Source organism: Grampus griseus (genome assembly GCF_964374135.1).
Source record: "Grampus griseus genome assembly, chromosome: 19".
In the NCBI taxonomy this organism is placed as follows: domain Eukaryota; kingdom Metazoa; phylum Chordata; class Mammalia; order Artiodactyla; family Delphinidae; genus Grampus; species Grampus griseus.
Genome location: NC_139013.1, coordinates 44,198,782 through 44,218,596, shown reverse-complemented (window position 1 = coordinate 44,218,596; position 19,815 = coordinate 44,198,782). Strand labels below are relative to the sequence as shown.

Sequence of the window (19,815 nt, the reverse complement as noted above, 5' to 3'; positions counted from 1 at the left end):
AGGGGATACTCTGAATATGGAAGTTAACAGAACATTCCTATGTGGGGCTCAGGAGCAAGCATTCTCCAAATGAGGGAGCATCAAGGGAAGTGAGATCTTCAGAGAAGAGGTGGGTCAGGCCACGAGGCACAAGATGAAACCACAAAGACTGATGAGCATATCAGCATGTTTCTCCTGGTGTCAAAAGCATGTCAGAGGCAGCTTGAAGGGACTCCCACTGGCCAAATTTGGGAAATTTTAAGTATAAAAAAAATTAATAGGTTATAACACATTATTAGAGAAAAATTGTCTATCAAGTTAATATAATAGTTTGACTCCGTTTTTGACATCTGACTGCTGACATCTTTCAAGCCCCATCACTCCCCTTCCCCTTCTGTCCCATGTCTGCGCAAGTTGATAAGAAAGCCCAGGTACGCCCTTGACAATGGCAGGAAGTTCACACCATGCAAGTTCTAGTCCACACATAAGAACCTTCACCCCAGTCCTATTCCCAAATTACAATAAAACCCCAAAGCTAGTCACCTCTTCCTGCTTTCTCAAGCCATTTTCAAACCAACCTGGGAAACTGTTCTGCTCTCACCAGAAATCCTCATTATGTGAGCAACAAACATACCCCATTGGTGCATTTTTGACATCGTCAGTCTTGACATTGGAACCAAATTGGGGGTCGGGTGTACAAACTGCTTCTGCAGGATGGTCACAAAAGATGGAAGGGAAAGTTCTTCATGATAGAAGAATGCCAAAAAATCAATAAATATAGAAAGATTGATAGAGTTAGAAACTACACCTCTGCAACCACCATTGTAATAATTCATTCAGGCAAGAAAGGTTAAGAAGGAACATACAGTCTCAAAGTTATTAAATACAAATGGGAGGGGTTTCCTTTAAAATGGAGAAGATGATGGACACCACCTTATCCAAGTGATCAAATGTAACATCACCAATAATGGGACAAACTGATATCTGTGCCTCCTGATAGAACATACAAAGAAGGATATAACATCACCTATTTTAATATTCCTGCCAAAAGTATTAAACTAGTATTTAATCATAAGGAAATGATCAGACAAATTCAAATTGAGTAAGTAAGCATTCAGTGGGGAGAGTCATGTGTCTGGAACTTACACTCCAATGTTTCATCAAAAAAAGTTTATATATATATATATATAAACTATATAGCTATATAGACTATATAAACTATATAAACTATATAAACTATAGTTTATATAGTTTATATAGCTTATATTTTATAGTTTTATAGTTATATAAATATTTATTTTATATTTATATAAATATAAAATAAACTATATTTTATAGTTTATATAGTTTATATAGCTATATAAACTATATAGCTATATAAACTATATAGCTATATAGAGAAAGATAGAACAAATGTGGCAAAATACAATGTTTATCAAGGTAAAGATACAAAATAAAGCAAATGAAACAAAAAGGTAAGCTGGTATGAGGGTTTGTTTACTCAAAAAGAAGGTTCCAGAGGCCCAGAGGGAAGGTCTGAGAGAGAAAGGACCATCCTGTGTCTGCTTGTTCACAGAACTCTTCTCTAGCCATAGTTGTTCCGGGTTCAGAACAGGGTTTTGTGCAAATAAATATTTGTAGAAGGTCCCAGGATTTGGCCCCACCTTCTCCACTCTGGGAAGAAAGCTGTTGGAGTTCACAGGAGTGCTTCTGTGGGAGGGAGGTTGGTGTCTGAGCAGATAGGCCTGGTGACCCCACCCACCTCGGTTTCCTCCTATCTCACTCCTCACTTCTTAATCCTCTTGCTTTTTGGCTCTAAATGTTAGTTTTCCCTGGGCCTCTATTCTAACTCCGTCTCTCCTTAAAAGAATAACATGGCTGTTGAGGATATGACAAAAACTAGTTAGACCCTACTAGGCCCAAGATGGCAGAAGATTCGACTTCCAGTAGACCTTGAGCCTCATTATATGCTTACTGTAATATGTTAGCATATGCTAAATGACACACCCACAGGCGCCATGACAGTCCTGAGACCAACCATAAAAGGCCAAAAAGTGGGCAGCGGCCCAACTCCTGGAAATCCCCACCTCTTCCCCCCAAATAGTTCAAATAATCCTCCCACTCGTTAGCCTATGAAATTACCCAGCCCATAAAAACGAACCGCCCGTATTTCGGGGCTGCTCTCTCCTTCTGAGATGGACTACATTCTGCCTATGGAATAAACCTGCTTTCACTTTACCATGGCTTGCTCTTGAATTCTTTCCTGCACGAAGCCAAGGATCCTTACTTGGTGGCCTGTCCCAGGAACTCGCCTGAGACCTGGGACATGACCATCCTCTCTCATTTTCCTGCAACATCTTTATACAAAGGATGAGGAAGAAGGTAGTCCTCTCTCCCTCCCTACTTTTGCTTTGATTATAAATATGTAGCCCACTTAGTTCTCGAGGCAGAGCCCTCTTGCCTGCTCGCCTGTATCCTTCACAAGCATCCTATATTAACAAATCTACATCTTACCTACCGCTTTGCCTCTCGCTGAATTCCTCCTGTGCCGAGACATAAAGAACCTGAGCTTCATTAAGTCGCGGGACGAGTCGTGTGGTTTCAACACATCCAAAACGGAACTCTCCAAGTTTCCCCAAACCTGGTTCTCTCCAGTCTTCCCATCTCAGTAAAGGGTACCTCCATCCACCCATCCTTTAAGTTATTCCTCCAAACTTCAACCCAGATCTGTCCACTTCTCACCGTCAACTCAGCCACCATCACCCCTCACCTGGATTTCTTCAGTAGCTTCCTAACTCATCTCTTGACTGTGCTCTCAGGCCCAAGCAGTCCATCTTCCTCACAGAAGCCAGAGTAATCTTTATTTTTTAAAAACGTAAATCAGAGCAAGCCACTCAGTGTTTCAAAACACTTCAATATTTCCCTGTTGCTCTTTGAAAATGAAGATTCTTCACCATGAAGACCCTACACCATCTCCTGCTCTACTTCTCAGCTTCATCTCATGCCCCCTCACTCTGCTTGCAGTGACATTCTCTTTTTTTTTCATTTAAAAACTTTTGGAGCATAGTTGATTGCAGTGACCTTCTTGTACAGCTCTCTGCGTAAGTCAGGGTTTCTCTCTTTCTGGAACATTCTCTCAGCTCTCCTCAAGGCTGCCTCCTTCTCTTCTAGGCCTCAACTCAAATGTCCCCTTCCCAGATCTATATAAAGAAACCTGCTTCGTCAAAATTTAGACGTCAAATCGTCTTCTCTGTTTCTTGCCAGTTCTCCTTTTCCACACACAGTAGAATGGACGGACGCACGGTACAAGGAGGGTTCATTGCTGGATCTCCCGCGCCTGCTAGGCTAGGGGCTCACACATATTCGTTGAAAGAATTCATTAATAGACGGCAATTTTGTATGTTTTTAAATATCCTTCCCTGGCAAAAGAAAAGGCTGCCAATTCTGTGTGGTTCATCATTTTTTTAAAAAACATTTATGAGTCCAGGACTCTTGGATGAACTGGCCTCAAGTCCCCCACAACGTAGTTGTTGTAAGGATAGCAGGAGAGGGAGCAAGAGACGGACAGTGGCTGGGGGGCCGGCTGGGTGGCTGAGTGGACGGATGGGTGAGAGAGCGGATGGGTGAACACTCTGGGGAAGCATACCCAAGGTGCTAAGTTGAGAGCACAGTTCCCTAGGCAGCCCATCTTGAGGGGTCGCGAAGCGGATACTTCAGGGCCGACGGGGCACGGCGGGAGGGCGGGAGTCCCCTCCTCTGTGTGTAAAGCAGCAAGGCCCTCCAGGCTCGCACCGCATCCAGGCGCACGCGCGCCCAGACCCCGCGCCGCGCTCAGCAGCGTCCCCTGCCGGCGCGCGCGCTCAAGTGAACGCTCGCCTGGCCCGCAGCAGGGTTAGTGCGCGTGCGCGCAGGTGAGCGTCCCGTCCCGCCCCGCCCTGCCCCGCCCCCGGGCTTGGCCACCTGCCGGGGAAACTTGTGGATTGTTGCCCTCGGGTCGCTCAGGGGCGGGACGCGGAACAGAGCCATGGAACAACATACGTCGGGGAATCGCGAGTCCCGGGCCCGGCCGAGAGAGCGGGACCCAGACCGGCACCCCCGCCCGGACCGAGAACGCCACCCCGAGAGACAGCGGGACAGAGCCGGGGACCGGCGCAGGGAGAGAAACGGGGGCGGGCGGAAGGACGAGGACCGGGATAGGGGGAGGGACCGGGAACCCCGCCAGGACAGATACAGGGCCGGGGACCATCGTGGCGGTGAACAAAGAGTTTGGGAACAATCCCGCCAGAGTCGGACGCGGGACGGACCCCGGCGGCCGACCTGGGACGCGGCCCCGCCCCTCTGGCCCGCGCCTTGGGAAACCGCGGAGCCACCGCCCCTGCGGAAGGAGGGCCTCGGACGCCGAGGACCAGAAAGGTGAGGTGGGGCAGCGAGGGCCCTCTACCTCGCCCCGGAGGAAGCCTGGGTCTGAGGCCATTCTGCGCGGTTCTGCTGTCCCGGCTACTTGTCCTGGGAAGCTGGTTTAAAGGAAGTGTCATTCTTCCCTTTTGAGCTCTTAGAGGTGACCTGCGAGGGAAGGAAGACCTTACAGTGCCCCCACACACACACAAACACTCCTTGACCTGAACCTGATGAACAACGCAGAGACCTACCCCCCACCTCCCTCCACCCTCCACCCGCCCTGCCCCCCACCCCCCCTTTAGCAGTGGAAGGACCGGGGACCAGGTAAAGAGGAAGAGAGGACTTCAGGACTAGAAAGGGAAGGGGTGGGAAGGAGATTGGGTGGGTTGGGTTAATCTGAGGCCCCTCTCTGACCCCCACCCATGTGGTCACAGGACTGCCCCTTGGGGCTTCAGACCCTTGTCCTGTGCTCCACAACCAGCCCTCCCCAAAGTCCCGTTCCCTGGAGGCCCGGGCCTAATAAAAGACCAATGAAAAGCTAATAGTTTAATGTGTAATCCCTTCCAGGGGTATATGCATTTCAAAACCAGACAGCTGGGAGAAGATACACTTTTAGCCAAAGAACTGAATGTACCTAAAACTCTGCACAAAAGGGCAGAGATTTTTTTTCCCCCTTTGTCAGTGAGGTCTTTCTGGGCAGCCTCATTCAAACCCCATGATTGTTTCAGACCCCACCCTCCTGAATGAACAAACTTTGCCATCACTACCTTGTAGAACAGAGTTCCCATGAGGCCTGTGGGGTGAAAGCATCATGACGTTCTGGAAGACTGTGAGCTGGCAGAGGGCAAGGATGGAAGGAAAGAGAGGTGGTGGTCCTAGACCCCACTCCCCCTCTAGGGAAGTGGTCTTTTTTCCATTGCACATTCCATCCAACTCCACAAATATTACTGAATGCCCAGATTAGATGCCAGGCCAAGAAGGAGACAGGCAGGTACTGGAGTGATGACTGCCTTCCGGTTTTTGCCCTCGTCCCTAGGAGGAGTCCAGGCTCCTCTCTGCTATGGAACTTGGAGGCTTAAGCCCAGTCTCTCTTCTGGTTGTGTCCACACAGCGGGAAAGCTATTATCCTGAGTTTATGTTACATTATCTAGAACTAACTAGCCAAACTGTGACAAAGGGTGTGCCCAGTTACAGTCACAGGCACTGGCTACTGTCTCCCTGCCTAAAGCCACACTGCATTGCAACTGCCAGGCCTGGGAGAATCCAGAGCTTCATGTTTAGGTTTCCTTCTAAACTGGTGTCCTGGCCCCCCTGTCCCCACCCCTGCCAAGCCCCAAAGCTAGTGAAGGGAATACTTTTGCTTCTTTTGCTCACAGTTGGTGGTTTAAAACCAAGAGCAATTTATTTCTGTTTCTCCTCCACATAATAAGTATGTATTTAATGGATGGGAGGTAGGGCCAGGAACTACAGAGATCTACTCACGGTGTCTACAGGACACTGACAAGTAAACAGACCAATTTGCAGCACCTGTGAAACGTGCCACTCCAGCGCGGGGACAGACACAAAGAGAACAGAACTGGGGCCCTGACTGGGCTCTGGAATGTTTTCTGGAGGAGATAGCCTCAAAGCTGAGTTCTGGAGAAGGAGCAAGAGGCTGTCTCAAGCAGAGAAGTAGTTTCCACGGTGACCTGGAGGCATGGGAATGCAGGTCATCTTTTGGGGCGGGGAGAGGGGCAGTTCACTATGGCTGGGTCTGTGAACATGAGGTTGTGAGTGGAGAGAGATGAGCACGGGCCCTCCCTTGCTGTGCTTAAAGTTTGGACTTTATGGATTTCAAATGCAAAAAATACATGGTGAGATCTATGTTCTAGAAGGATCCCTGAAGCCCAGCTAGTAGAATGCAGCCCCCACCGTTCACCACTGAATCTTGGACAAAGCCCAGGATGTGCTGGATAAAGTGATAGGGAAGGGTGTGGGGCGGGGGGGGGGGTGGTGAGGAGAAGGAACAGAATATTCCAGGGCTGGCAGAGGAAGAGGGAGAGATGTGAAGATGTCCAAAGTTGTCTGTACCACCCATAGCCTAGAGAATGATTGTGGATTCAACTCTTTCCAAAGTAACAAGGGAAGGAAGAGAATGCCAGCCTGGGCATCAGTCTTGTGAATGCAAACTAGTTTTGAAGAGGGCCTAGTCCTCACTGAACTGAAAAGCTCTCCCAGGTGGCTCCCAGCTACCTGTTAGATATCCCCCACAACACACACACACCCTCCCCCGCAGACCAAGCCAGCATGGGAGGCGGGGCTCAGAATTACTGAGATAAGTGATGTGCTTAATTAGCAGAACTGGGCCAAGTGTTTGCAGGCCTTGTATAGCCAATAAACCAGAAAATCCTCTGGAATATGAAATCTGTGGCAGATTTTCTGTTCTGTGCATTCTTTAATGTCTGAGCCCAGCGTGAGGTGTCCAGAATTCTAATGCTGAACAAGCTATTGAATTTGAAGCCCGCTAATGGCCACACATGTGTTTGATTATAGTGAGCCCACTTCAGGGAGATATCCGCTTTCGACCCCCAGGCCTGGAGTACAGGAAGTGGAATATTACCAGTCAGAGGCGGAAGGGCTCCTGGAATGCCACAAGTGCAGATACCTGTGCACCGCGAGAGGTGAGCCATTTTGAAGGCAGCTTGACCAATTACTTACCCTTGCTGGTGGTTCTGGACGGGGTCCGAGATGATGGAGCAAAAATTCAAGCCGACTTCCCTTTTGGTTTCCTCGTATTTTCGTTTTCATACCTGCGTGAAGTTCACACTTTCTAAAGAAGGGTAGGAACATCTGAAAGGGGCGGCTAGGTTTCCCGTGTTTCTCCTCGGACGGGCCCGGATGTGGTGAGGCAGTCGTGCCTGCAGTTTTCAGAGCCAGCTCTGAGTTGCCGGCTGTCAGAGGGGAACCCCTCTGGCAAGGCAGGCCGAGTTAAAGAGAGATCACCGGAGATGGCAGCCAGGTTGAGCTCATGCCACAGGACAGGAGATCTGATGCCTAAACCTGCCATCATGGCTTTTAAATATTGTTGACTGAGACCCACAGCAAGAAATAGGTTTCACATTAAGAACAAGTTCACATGTGCGCGCATGTGCACACACACGTCATGAAACAACACGCCATCACCTACGAAGGGCAGTAACTTCTATTTCATTGAAAACAAACAAAAACAAAAAACCACACTTATTAGAATCCACAGTATGAAGAACACTTAAATAATATCATGTGTCAGCTCCAAATGTGGTTTCCCAGAGTTCCCATCCTAGCACCAGGCCTGGCCTTGCCAACAATGAAGAAAATCTGGTTTGTCAGGGTGAAGAAAATCTTACCCTTATGGCTCACATGATTGGGTAAGAAATTTTCCTCGGCTACCTATGACTAAGAGGGGAAAACTTCTTGGCCTAAGGGGGAGAAATCATGGAACTTATACCTGAAGATGTCTCTTTTTTATTTATTTATTTTTGGCTGCATTGGGTCTTCATTGCTGCGTGCGGACTTTCTCTAGTTGCGGCGAGCGGGGGCTACTCTTCACTGTGGTGTGCGGGCTTCTCATTGCGGTAGCTTCTCTTGTTGTGGAGCACAGGCTTTAGGTGTGTAGGCTTTAATAGTGGCACATGGGCTCAGTAGTTGTGGCTTGCAGGCTCTAGGGCATAGGCTTAGTAGTTGTGGCACACAGGCTTAGTTGCTCCGTGGCATGTGGGATCTTCCCGGACCAGGGCTCGAACCCGTGTCCCCTGCATTGGCAGGGGGATTCTTAACCACTGTGCCACCAGGGAAGCCCCTGAAGATGTCTCTTAGAGTGATTACAATGAGATAAATTATTATGGGATTATGTAGAACTTTCATGGAAGAGCTCTAGGCAATCCAGGTACAAGAATCCTCGCTCTAGTTTACGTATGTTGGCACACCCCGTTGCTTTTAATTCTCTCAACAACTCCTGAGGCTCAGAGAGGTACAGTAAGTTATACAAAGTCACACAGCAGTTAAGTGGAAGAGCTGGAATTGAAAGTTAGAGCCTGACTCTAAGGCCTGAAGTGGTTTACGTGCTTGACCTTCTTTTCTCGATGATATAAAGAATAGGAACAAGCCAGACGCTCTTTAACAGGTTTCTCTCTAGAGGTATTCTTCTTCAGCGATTGATTTACCAAGAGGAGAGGGCAGAGCTTGAGGCCCCTGATTTAGCTTTGATTGCTTCTGGCTGTTTGGTTGGGCCTAGATGTTGGGTTTCTGAGTCAAGATAGTGAAAGGATAGTTCAGCAGTCAGAAGCTAACAAATGAGGGCTTATAAAGATCTCTGGACATGCAGGGACCCATATAAGTACACAATGCTGTGTTGTGTTGAGAGCAACAGCCATTAAACACTGGGAACTTGTCTCAAACAGGAAATTCACACCTGGGTAAAGGTCACCTGAAGATTTTCAGGCTCGTCTTAGAGCAGATCTTTTGTGATTTCTTTTCCTCATCAGTGAAATCATGTCCTCCTCCAGCAAACTGGCAAAAATGGGAGGCAGCTGTGGCTCTCTCTAACTTCCTAGGGAGACCCTGCAGTTTGGGCTGAGTCACCCTTAGGAAGTTCAGTGGAACACTGACAAAAATAGATAAGCCCCGAATTCACGGTTACGGGCAAGACACCTCAGCTACTAAAATCTTTAAAGGCTGAGGATAAAGATCAGATAAACAGCAAGTACAGACGTCACATGTGCATATCAGATCACTAGGAATCCTGTCATATATAGGTTGTGTTATAGGTTTATTATTTGGAGGGACTGGTGAGGAATTACAAGTTCCCTGGGGAGAAGGTACATGGCCTGCTCCCCTCCTGGCTCCCTCCGATGATTTGCATTTGGAGCAGCTTCCCCTTTCCCTTTTGTCCTTTTCCTCTTTCTTTAGACCTTTGGTGCTCAAATCATGATGGAGAAGATTGTAAAAGGATAGCTAGGCCAGTGTAACAAGGAAATTGTGAAAAAAAAAAGGGGGTGATGTTTGCATTCAGCTTCATGCAAGGGCTTGATGTTTCCCTTACTTGCAAACCATCCTTAAAAATTTAATTTCATTCTCTCTCCAAACGTTGTAATCTCTATAGTCATGCTGTCTCTCACTCAGAGCCTGGAGGTTTAGGTTTTGAGATGGCTTCTCACTGCCAGTGGCATTGACTTGTGACCACACTGAAAAGGTTCAGAGGGACAGTGGTGGGGGTTTTGCCCCCCAACTTGCATTCTCCCTCCCCCTTTTATATGCTTATTTAATACCCTAGCTCAGTGCTTATGGGACTGAGCCTATGTCAGCACGTACAACTCCCAGCTCAGAAGCACCCAGCTTTATATTATGCTGAGAGAAAGAAGTAACACACAGAAGAGTACATTAACTGTATGATTCCATTTGCATGAAATTCGAGAAAGACAAACCTAGTTCCTAATGACAGAGAGCAGATCAGTGGTGGCCTGAGGAGGAAGGTGAGGGGTTGACCACAAGGGGTGACTAGGGAACTTTCTGGGGGGATGAAAACAGTCTATATCTTGATTATGATTACATGGCATACACAGTTGTCAAAACTTACTAAGCTGTTTGCTTAACACAGGTCATTTTGTTGTGTATAAGTTATATAACAGTAAAGCTGACTTTAAGGAAAGTAGCCAGCTTTGGTGGAAGATCTGGGGCTCTTTCATCGTCCAAGATAAAGCAGCCAAGGGTCCTGAAAAAATCCAGCCCTGGGAAAATATCACAGCCCAGATTTGCTCTTTAGGGAAACGAAAAGAAAACAAAATTAAACTTTAAAACATACTTATTGAATTAAAGTCTAAGAACAGTAAAACCAATTATGTTTCTCTAATTCAGTAAGCCTTATAGGTTTAATTAACTTAACCTTTCCTATCCCTAATATATGTGAACCACGGTTAACATTGTGATGGATAACTTCCATGCTTTTTTTCTAACGTCATTATATTTTTTAAGCACTATAAGTTCCTTCAAATTTGGAGAAATTTCCTCTTTCAAACTGAAGATGGCCACAAAACATGTCTAAAGAGGATATAACTATTTTTCAGTCTTCTTGGCAGGGAAGGGCTAGGGCAGAGAATGTTCTTGCCTTCCATAAAGGACACCTTTCTTTCTGCTCACTGGCCTGATTTTTGCCCCCATCGTCCTGCAGCCCACCTGGAGCAGGCTGCTTTGCTCTTTTGAGAGTTACCCTTTTCAGTCCAAAGTACCTCTGACATCATTTCTGGAGACCACAGTTCCCTGCTACCATCTAATGCTAATCATGTAGCTTTGGCTGCTCAGGCCTTGCAGGGGGCAGAATGAAGAGCTGGCTGTGGTGTGAGCTGCCACGGGGAAGATAAGCCTCAAGGTGGAAGTCTCCAAGTGCAAAGTAGCATCTCTCAAAATGGTAACACGCCCTTCTTTTGCAGCCTGCTGCCAAATGCTGGAGGTTCTCCTGAACTTGCTGATCCTGGCCTGCAGCTCTGTGTCTTACAGTTCCACAGGGGGCTACACGGGCATCACCAGCCTGGGGGGCATTTACTACTACCAGTACGGAGGGGCTTACAGTGGTTTCGATGGTGCTGACGGGGAGAAAGCACAGCAGCTGGACGTCCAGTTCTACCAGCTAAAGCTGCCCATGGTCACCGTGGCAATGGCCTGCAGCGGAGCCCTCATGGCCTTCTGCTGCCTCCTCATCGCCATGGGCGTCCTGCGGGTCCCGTGGCATTGCCCCCTATGGCTGGTGATTGAAGCCTTGTTGGACGTGCTCATTGCTGGGGCATACATCCCAGCCTTGTACTTCTACTTCCACTACCTCTCGGCTGCCTACGCCTCTCCCGTGTGTAAGGAGAGGGAGGCGCTGTACCAGAGGAAAGGATACAGTGGCTTCAGCTGCAGTTTCCATGGGGGAGACATAGGTGCTGGAATCTTTGCTGCCCTGGGCATCGGGGTCTTTGCCCTGGGGGCCGTGCTGGCCATAAGGGGTTACCGAAAGGTTAGGAAGCTGAAAGAGAAGCCTGCGGAAATGCTGGAGTTTTAGGCTTTTTAAAACGTTCCGGGGCTTCCCTGGTGGCGCAGTGGTTGAGAGTCTGCCTGCCGATGCAGGGGACGCGGGTTCGTGCCCCGTGTCCGGGAAGATCCCACATGCCGCAGAGCCATGGCCGCTGAGCCTGCGCGTCCGGAGCCTGTGCTCCGCAACGAGAGAGGCCACAACAGTGAGAGGCCCATGTACTGCAAAAAAAATTAAAAAGTTCCGAAAAACTCAAGTGATGGAAGTTACTCTGAACCACTGTCTTTCGTGGAATATTTTGTTGCAGAACTTGCCAACCCTTGGAAAGTAACAGACCAATTTTAGTTTGCTGGGCCTAGCTCCAGGCTACATAGAGCAGCACTGCCTGATGTAATAAACCCTGGTCCTGGAGCCCTCTGTCGGCAAGGGACCAACCAAAATTACTTTAAAAAACAAAAACAAAACAACAACAAAAAACAACCAAAACTAGAGCCCAAGACCCACAAGGAAAAGGCATATGCTGCAGCAAAATGCACTTCTTGAGTGAATAAAGGGAGATAACCAAGTGAATTTGAAGAACCTTATCCTCAAAGTTCACGAAAAGCCACACAGACATGAAAAACATTTCGGCCTGAAGTTCTCTAAACACAGCGGTCTTAAGCAGATTAGCCTCGAATATTTTCCTCACTGAACTCTAGGCCCTTCACTTCCTTAATGCTCTGGATGGCAGGGGATGGGGATGCCTGGGAAACTGCTGCTGTAAGATGGAAGCTGGAGGGAGATGTGGGCTGAGGAAAGAGCAATCACATTAATTCACTGGGTTGCAAAGGAGGTATTCTAACAAGCCCCTTACAATGGGCTTGAAAGCTCAATAAGTGTTTTGTACCTCTTGTAAATGTACCATTGTACGACGAATTCAACCCGACATCTGGAATTCAGGATCCATCCAAAATTAAAGAAAGTAAAATCTTTCCCAGGATAAGTATGCTACTTTTGGCCAGACAACTTCATGGGTTCTTACTGCATGTTAAATTAGGACTTATGGCCCATTATAATATATTCTTGGTACAAGTGAATATGTTCTTTGCTTTACGTGACTCCAATAAAAATCCAAAGAAAAATTTTAATTTGGAGGTGATGGTTCTCTTTACAATATGTTTATAATATTATTTTCTTTTCACATTTAAAAGATGTGTTCCATTTGGGTTTACAAAAGGAAATACATATAGTTGTTGCTTGTATATGATTAGAAAACTTCTTGAAGAATATATAAGAATGTATTAACAGTATTTGCTTCTGGAGAGGAAATTAAAAATTTTTTTTCATTTTATGTAAGACTTGACTGCACATGTCTTAGCCTTATTTTAGAAAAACATGTTTTAATTTGATTTGCTTTCCTCAGTTTTTTCACATTTACAGTGAAAAGGCAGATAGTAGATGTTTAGTTAAGCAGAGTATTAAATGATCAGCCACAAAAGCAGCCTCACCCAAAAAGATGCTATTTTACAATAAAAATCTCCTGTCTGTTTCAGTTTCCACTTCCCTCTACAGTTTATCCCTCCATAGGGATAAACCGCTAGCTCTAGTAGGCCACTCTTTTCTTTTCTCCTGATGTCTGTGAATCTTTCTGCACTAACAACATGCTTGGAAATACTTGAACCTGTTCGATGTTTTCAGCAAAGCCAGATCAGGCCTGGCTGGTGCTCTGATAATATCCAGTGGCCATATTTCTTCATCATTGGCCCCAGCAACAGACCATTATTCCTCTTGATTGTTGCAGTCAGTGGAGTGGTTGACAAGATCTATCAATAGATATATTACATTTCAGCCTGGCAGATATGGGCTGCGTGGACTATACTGCTGCTGTTTTGGCAGAATCTTGTCCCAGAAGGAAACATTCAGGTTGCCCACATCTTGTAGTAGCACAGTATCCCTGCTTCCCTTCAGGGGGTGAGAGATTAACTGCATGCAGAAGGAAAACGAAGGCAGAGAAAGGTGTTGGGTGGGGGAGATAGCTACTCCCCGTGAATTAGAATGATGTCTGGGTCAATTAATTTGCGCTGCTTGTAGGGATAGAGTAGCCAGTAGCTTATGGTGCCTGGGAGGAGAGTGGGCAGTTCTGGTCTGATGTTATTTTCAGATTTAAATTAGAGGAATGTAGCTTCTCAACTGTCAGAGCCCATAACTGCTGCGTTCCGTGGACCTCCTAGGAATTTGTGTGGGCCCAGCAGGAGATGGAATCAGCAAGCTCAGTAGCTATTGCCTAAGTACATTAGACATACTGGTCTTTAGCTGCCCAGTTTATAAACGTTGTGGTACCCCCTTGTGTATCAGAGGGTTTTCCTGACTTCTGGGAAACCATGCTTTTCATAAATTTGTCCCTTTTCTTCTTCTTTTTTTTTTTTTTTAATATTTATTTATTTATTTTGGCTGCACCGGGTCTTAATTGCGGCATGCGGGATCTAGTTCCCCAACCAGGGATTGAACGCCAGGCCCTCTGCATTGGGAGCGTGGAGTTTTCCCCACTGGACACCAAGGAAGTCCCTGTCCCTTTTGTTCTTAAATCTCTTATTAATCCCCTTTATTTTATTTTTTTTGGCCGCATTGGGTCTTCATTGCTGCACACGGGCTTTCTCTAGTTGCGGTGAGCGGGGGCTACTCTTCATTTCAGTGCCCAGGCTTCTCATTGTGATGGCTACTTTTGTTGTGGAGCACAAGCTCTAGGTGCCCGGGCTTCATTAGTTGCAGCACGTGGGCTTAGTAGTTGTGGCATGCGGGCTCAGTAGTTGTGGCATGCAGGCTCTAGAGCACAGGCTCAGTAGTTGTGGCTCACGGGCTTAGTTGCTTGGTGGCATGTGGGATCTTCCTGGACCAGGGATCAAACCCATGTCCCCTGCATTGGCACGTGGATTCTTGACCACTGCGCCACCAGGGAAGTCCCTTCTCCTTCCATTTTATATGTTACTGGGTAGCATCACCGTCCACTTGTATAACATTTTATAATTTTCCAGGTATTTTCACATACTCTTTTCATTTGGGCCTCATCCCAGCCCTGTGGGATAAGACAGGGAGGCATTACGTTCATTTGTCCGGTGAAGTGTCTGAGGCTTAGAGTCAGTGACTTGGGCACAGTCACAAGGCAGTAAAGAGCGGGGATGCGAGCCTGGCATTCCCACTCTAGGTTCATATGCTTTTCTCTTCATTCTCATCTCTGACCCCTGAGAGAACAACAGGAGACCTTCTCCCAGGAAGACGCCTAACGAGAGGCTGGGGCCCCTGTCAATGACAAATGAAAGGTGACTTTGGACAAGTCGACATTCATCTCCATTCACCTCTTGGCTTCCACTGCCTCATGGCATTTGCGGGTTCCTTAAACTTGTAAGAACCCCCCCCAAGTGAACAGGCCGAGTATCCAGCAGTAGGATCCTGGCTGAATAGACTGGTCCACCCACACAGCGGGCTTGGAGGCCACGTAACAGAGCATGTGGACACCGTAGGAGCTGATCTGAAAACATCTCCAGGAAGAGTAAAGCACGATGCAGAGCAGAGTGTGTGGTGTCCTCCCTGTGACACAAGCAGGGAAAGGGGGGATGAAATTCAGATTTGAGTGCTTTTACCTGCATAAACGAACGCTGGAAAGTTATATCAGAAAATAATGAAAGTGGTTGGAGGTAGAGAACAGGGTGGACAGGGACATGGGTGATTTTTCTCAGTTTATGCCCTTTTATGTCATTTTGATTTTTTTTTAAACTTTAAAATTTGAAATAATTATAGATTCACAAAACGTTGCTAATATAGAACAGAGATCCTGTGTATCCTTACCTGGTTTTCCCCAGTGGTGACCATAGTACAAAATCACAACCAGGAAATTGACACTCTCCAGAGCTTAGTTAGATTTTACCAGTATTACACGCACTCATGTCTGTGTGAGTGTAGGTCTGTGCGGTTTTATCACCTGTGTAGATTCGTGTGACCACTGCCACAATCAGCTACAGAACTGTTCCATCACTGAACTTCCCTACGCTCCCCACTTATAGTCACACCCATCCCCCTCCCGCTCCCCCAATCCCACTCCTCCCTGACAACCACTAATCTGTTCTCATTTTGAGACTGTTATGTAAATGGCATCATACAGTATGTAACCTTTTGAGACTGTTTTTTTTCACTCATCATGAATCCCTTGAGATCCATCCGAGCTGTTCCGAGTATCAGCTGCTCATACCTTTTCATTGCTGAGTAGAGTTTCCCCTGGGGATGGCTGTACCAGATTGTTGAACCATTCGCCCATTGGAGGGCATTAGGGTTTACTGTGACATCTGTGTACATGTTTTTGTGTAGCCCGAAGTTTTCATTTCTTTAGGATGAATGCTCAGGGGTACAGTTGCAAGGTCACATGGTAAATGTATGTATAGTTTTTAAAGTAACGGCCAAAAGTTTTTCCACAGTGGCATTTTGATTTTCAAACATGAGTATTAAAAAACAAAAACCAAGGATGTTAATGTTGAGTCTGACCGTGTCCTCACAATCAGGTGGTATTTCTCTTGCCTGACCTAGAGAGCTTTCCTGGGTAAGTGACGTCAGTGTTAAATTCCCAATCTCTCTCCTCCTAGGTGTGATACAGATAGTGGAGGTGATATTGAATGGGATGGTTCTCATGTGTATCGTGGCCTCCTACTTTGTCCTTGCTGGATTCAGTGCCAGCTTTGCCAGCGGCGGTGGCTTTGGGAACGGCTATTACTCACCGTTTGAGGGCACTGAGCTGGAGCAGGTTCGGCAGCTGGACCAGCAGTACACGATCCTCCGGGCGCCCCTGATATACAGCGGCGTGGCTGTTTCTCTGGGGCTGGGTGTCCTCACCTTGGGTGTTTTACTCCAAGGAGCCAAGAGTCTAAACAAACTGCCGGGGAAGTGGCTCCTCTTTGAGGCCGCCTTCAGCCTCCTCGCGGCATTGGGCTACTGCGTAGGCATCGGCCTTTACCTCCACGCGGCCTTGCGGATCAATGCCACAGACACCTGCAGGACAAGAGAGAGTGTCTATGCCCGCAGGGGTCTCACCTGGATGAACTGCCAGCTGGCAGGCACTGATGGAGCAGCAGCCACCTTTGCTTGTCTTCTGGTGGTGATGTATGGCGCCAGCGTGGTGCTGGCCCTGCGGAGCTACCGAGAACAGAAGCACTACAAGGACAGCCAAGAACAGCACAGCAATTATAATGATGCACCAGAATACCTATGGTCTGGGATACTCTGAGATCTACTACTGGAACCTAAAAGTCAACCCAGCTTCCTTATTTCTCTCAAAAACCACATTACATAAATGTGGTTTTCATGTACTTGATTTTATAAATGTTCCCTTTGGCACCAGTGCAAAGCTAGATGATCATCCCATTTTTCTATCAATGTCTTTGTTGGCTGAGAGGTAGAAAAAAAATACCTCCACCTTCGCTACAAAGATCAACATTGGAAGTTTGCATATACGCTTATGGTTTGACTCTCTTACCAAATGGTAAGGTAATAATACTAAGTAGCCAGAGAAATTCTGAAAGATGAGAACAACACATCAGGGGTAGCAGGCCCAGTGTTACAGTGGAAATAGCTTGCCTGACCAAACTAAAGTCACTAAGAAAAACATGCCATTTCCCCCTGTATTTGATCCCAGGGGAATGATTATAAAGCATTTGTGTGATTAGATTCCAAATGAGTAATTACATTCTGGCTCTCTCCTGGAAGAAAACTCTCCTGCCCATTCGACAGTATACCATGACTGCATGGGTCCCAGAGGTTGGATCCCTGAAACCTGAAGACAGGTAGGTGCATTTAGCATGCATGTTCCTCCTCGGGATTCCTGGGGTAGGGCTCAGATAAAATGGTTTTTGCCACCTTTCCAAGCTAGTTGCTTTCTTGTTTCAAGTCATTTGATTGGAATTCACTTTCCTGAAATATTTTATAATTTCCTGAAATATGACGCCTCCAAATAGTGAGAAATAAAATTCATAAACTTCTTAAACGTGTTATTCAGCTGAGTACAAAGATAAAGCAGTTGATTTTACTAGACTATACAGGCATTTTGGAGCCTTCTTTATTTCTGCATCCCTTCCAGCGCCCTACAGAGTAGGCCTTCAAAGGTCGATTGTAATCTCTCACAATTCTGAATTGTTTCCATAATGTAACAGATCATTAACACTGAATCTCAAAAATAAAGTTCTTTCAGTAATTTTAACCTAAAGTTTTATAGCTCTGCTTATACTTTACAACTAGTCTCAGATATTCCGTTCATGTAAGGTGCAACTAGAAATATACATGTTCTTATTATAAAGGGTAGTTTTTCTAGTTGCCATCTTTTTTTATAACATTGTTTTATTTTCATATTATAAATGAGATTAAACTATTAATAAGTTCAAACCAAATTTTTAGTATACTTCTAAAAACAGCAATTTTGACAGAAATCTCAGACTGTCTATACAGTTAGTAAGAAATCAGCAAACGTAAGCCCGTTTCAATGTATGCCAAAGTGGCTATTAAAAAAATTCAGTCAATGTCATTTTCCTCTGATGTGTGTTGGCCATTTTTACCCCTGCATGTTTGCTGACTCTTCTCTCTGGAATATATTACCTTTCCTCTCTCCTCTTAAATCCTTCCTATTGCTAGTTCTTATAGAACCTATCCAAGGTGAAGGATCAAAACTAAACCTCAAACAGAAATGAGAAAATATCTAGATTCTACTTTTACAAAAAGTAAAGCTTGGAGGAAAACAACAACTAGAAGTCTACACTGCTAGCTTAAAATACAAACACCAGTGCCACAGAAAGCTGCTTCTGCTCCACCACCTTAGCCCGAGGCAGTGGCTGGAGTCCCGCAGAGTTTTCACTGAGTGGTAAGACAAGTCTAACAGCAGCAAAAATCAAACAACCCATTTCCCACCCGAACCCCCCCAAAAAACTTCCCAACACACACTATTCTCACCTAGGATTTATTCCCTGAAACATCCCTGAGTAGAGCCTTTGCCCGTGTCTGGGTCCGGGGCTTGGAAAAATGAGGACTTTGGCCACTGCGACCCCTGTGTGGTGCACTGGTCCAGCTCAGCTCCTCTCAAATCACTGTAGCGACATTCAAAACGCCTTAGCAAAACTTGCCTTAGTTACTACCACTTGGCAGGTTGGCAGGTCAAGATTTCTTACTCACATTTTACAGATGAAATGAAGGTTCAAGAAGGCTAAGTGGCTCGCCCAATGGTTGACATTTCATTGAGTGCTCACTGTGCCGGGTCCAGTACTGAGCTAAGGAAGCATTTGTTGACATCATCTCATTTTAGCTCACAGCTGTTGAGAGAGAGACTATTATCTCCATTTAACAATCGAGAAAAAAACACCTGCCTTGGAGAGGTGACCTTAACTAAAGTCAAATCTTTTTAAGTAGCAGAGGAAAAACTCAGACCCAGTGAATCACACACGGGAAAGTGTTCTGAGTGACTAACGTGCTCTTGTGGTGCGTGATGTACCAGGGAGACAATATCACACGAAGGAGAGAACACACTCAGAGAAGTTCACTTCTGCCACCCTGTAGGCAGGTGTGCGTGTCATGGAACCGAGGTATGAAAGTAGATGGTGGCATTGAGCCCAGCACATTGGAGGTGCTCAAGGAACAGTTGGTGAACCAAGTTTTCAAAATTTCATTCTGCTAAACGAGGAGGACACCTGCAAAATGATTTCAACTGGGCCTTTATTTGGAGTGAGAGGTAGCTAATCTTGCTTGGAAGTCCAGAGATTATGGGAGACAACCAATGGGGAGAGGGGAGGGGAACAATTTAGAGGCTTAGCTAGATTAGACGTACCGTGTGAGCCAAAACTCACCACTGTCTTAAACTCTAACACCAAAGCCATTAGGACAGACACGATGGCCAGATTACCCACTTAGTTCCTCTGTATCACTGGTAGTTCTGTGGTTTGTTTAAGAGGAGCTGTAGGTTATTTACAAATTAAGTTCCCTCTAGTCAGCTAATAACCTGCATGGAAATAAGGACCATGCTTCCTGTCTTTGGGATTTCTTTAAACATATAAACCAAGTTAGAATATAATATTTCTTAATGTAAAAAATCTTTATTGCTATTTCAGCTTAAATGGTGATCAAAAATATTTATTCTTGCCTTAACTCATAGCTTCATAGAGTGTTATGGAATGTGGTTTCATTTGTTATCTTCCCCTACAACAAGAAAAAGCAGAAAAATCCTAAAGGTGCTTTTGGTTAAGAAACTAATTTCACATACAAGTTAGAGAAAATTACAGTTTCATGCTAAAAAGTATTTATAAAATAACAGGTACTCCATTTTAAAACAAAGCCATGAAAAAGATTCCATTTTATTTTATTTATTATTATTGTTATTTATTATTATTTTTTTTACAAACAATAGATTTGCTGCA

At 45.8% G+C, this 19,815-nt stretch overlaps 1 protein-coding gene across 1 annotated transcript; it reads left to right on the top strand.

Moving 5' to 3' along the window:
• Window positions 1-4,003: 4,003 nt before the first annotated feature.
• On the top strand, window positions 4,004-16,649 carry MARVELD3 (MARVEL domain containing 3; the record flags this gene model as incomplete). The annotated part of the gene is made up of 3 exons (XM_082676950.1): window positions 4,004-4,392; window positions 6,910-7,037; window positions 16,012-16,649. 3 exons carry the CDS (start codon window positions 4,004-4,006, stop codon window positions 16,647-16,649), a joined length of 1,155 nt encoding a protein of 384 aa, XP_082533076.1.
• Window positions 16,650-19,815: the final 3,166 nt, after the last annotated feature.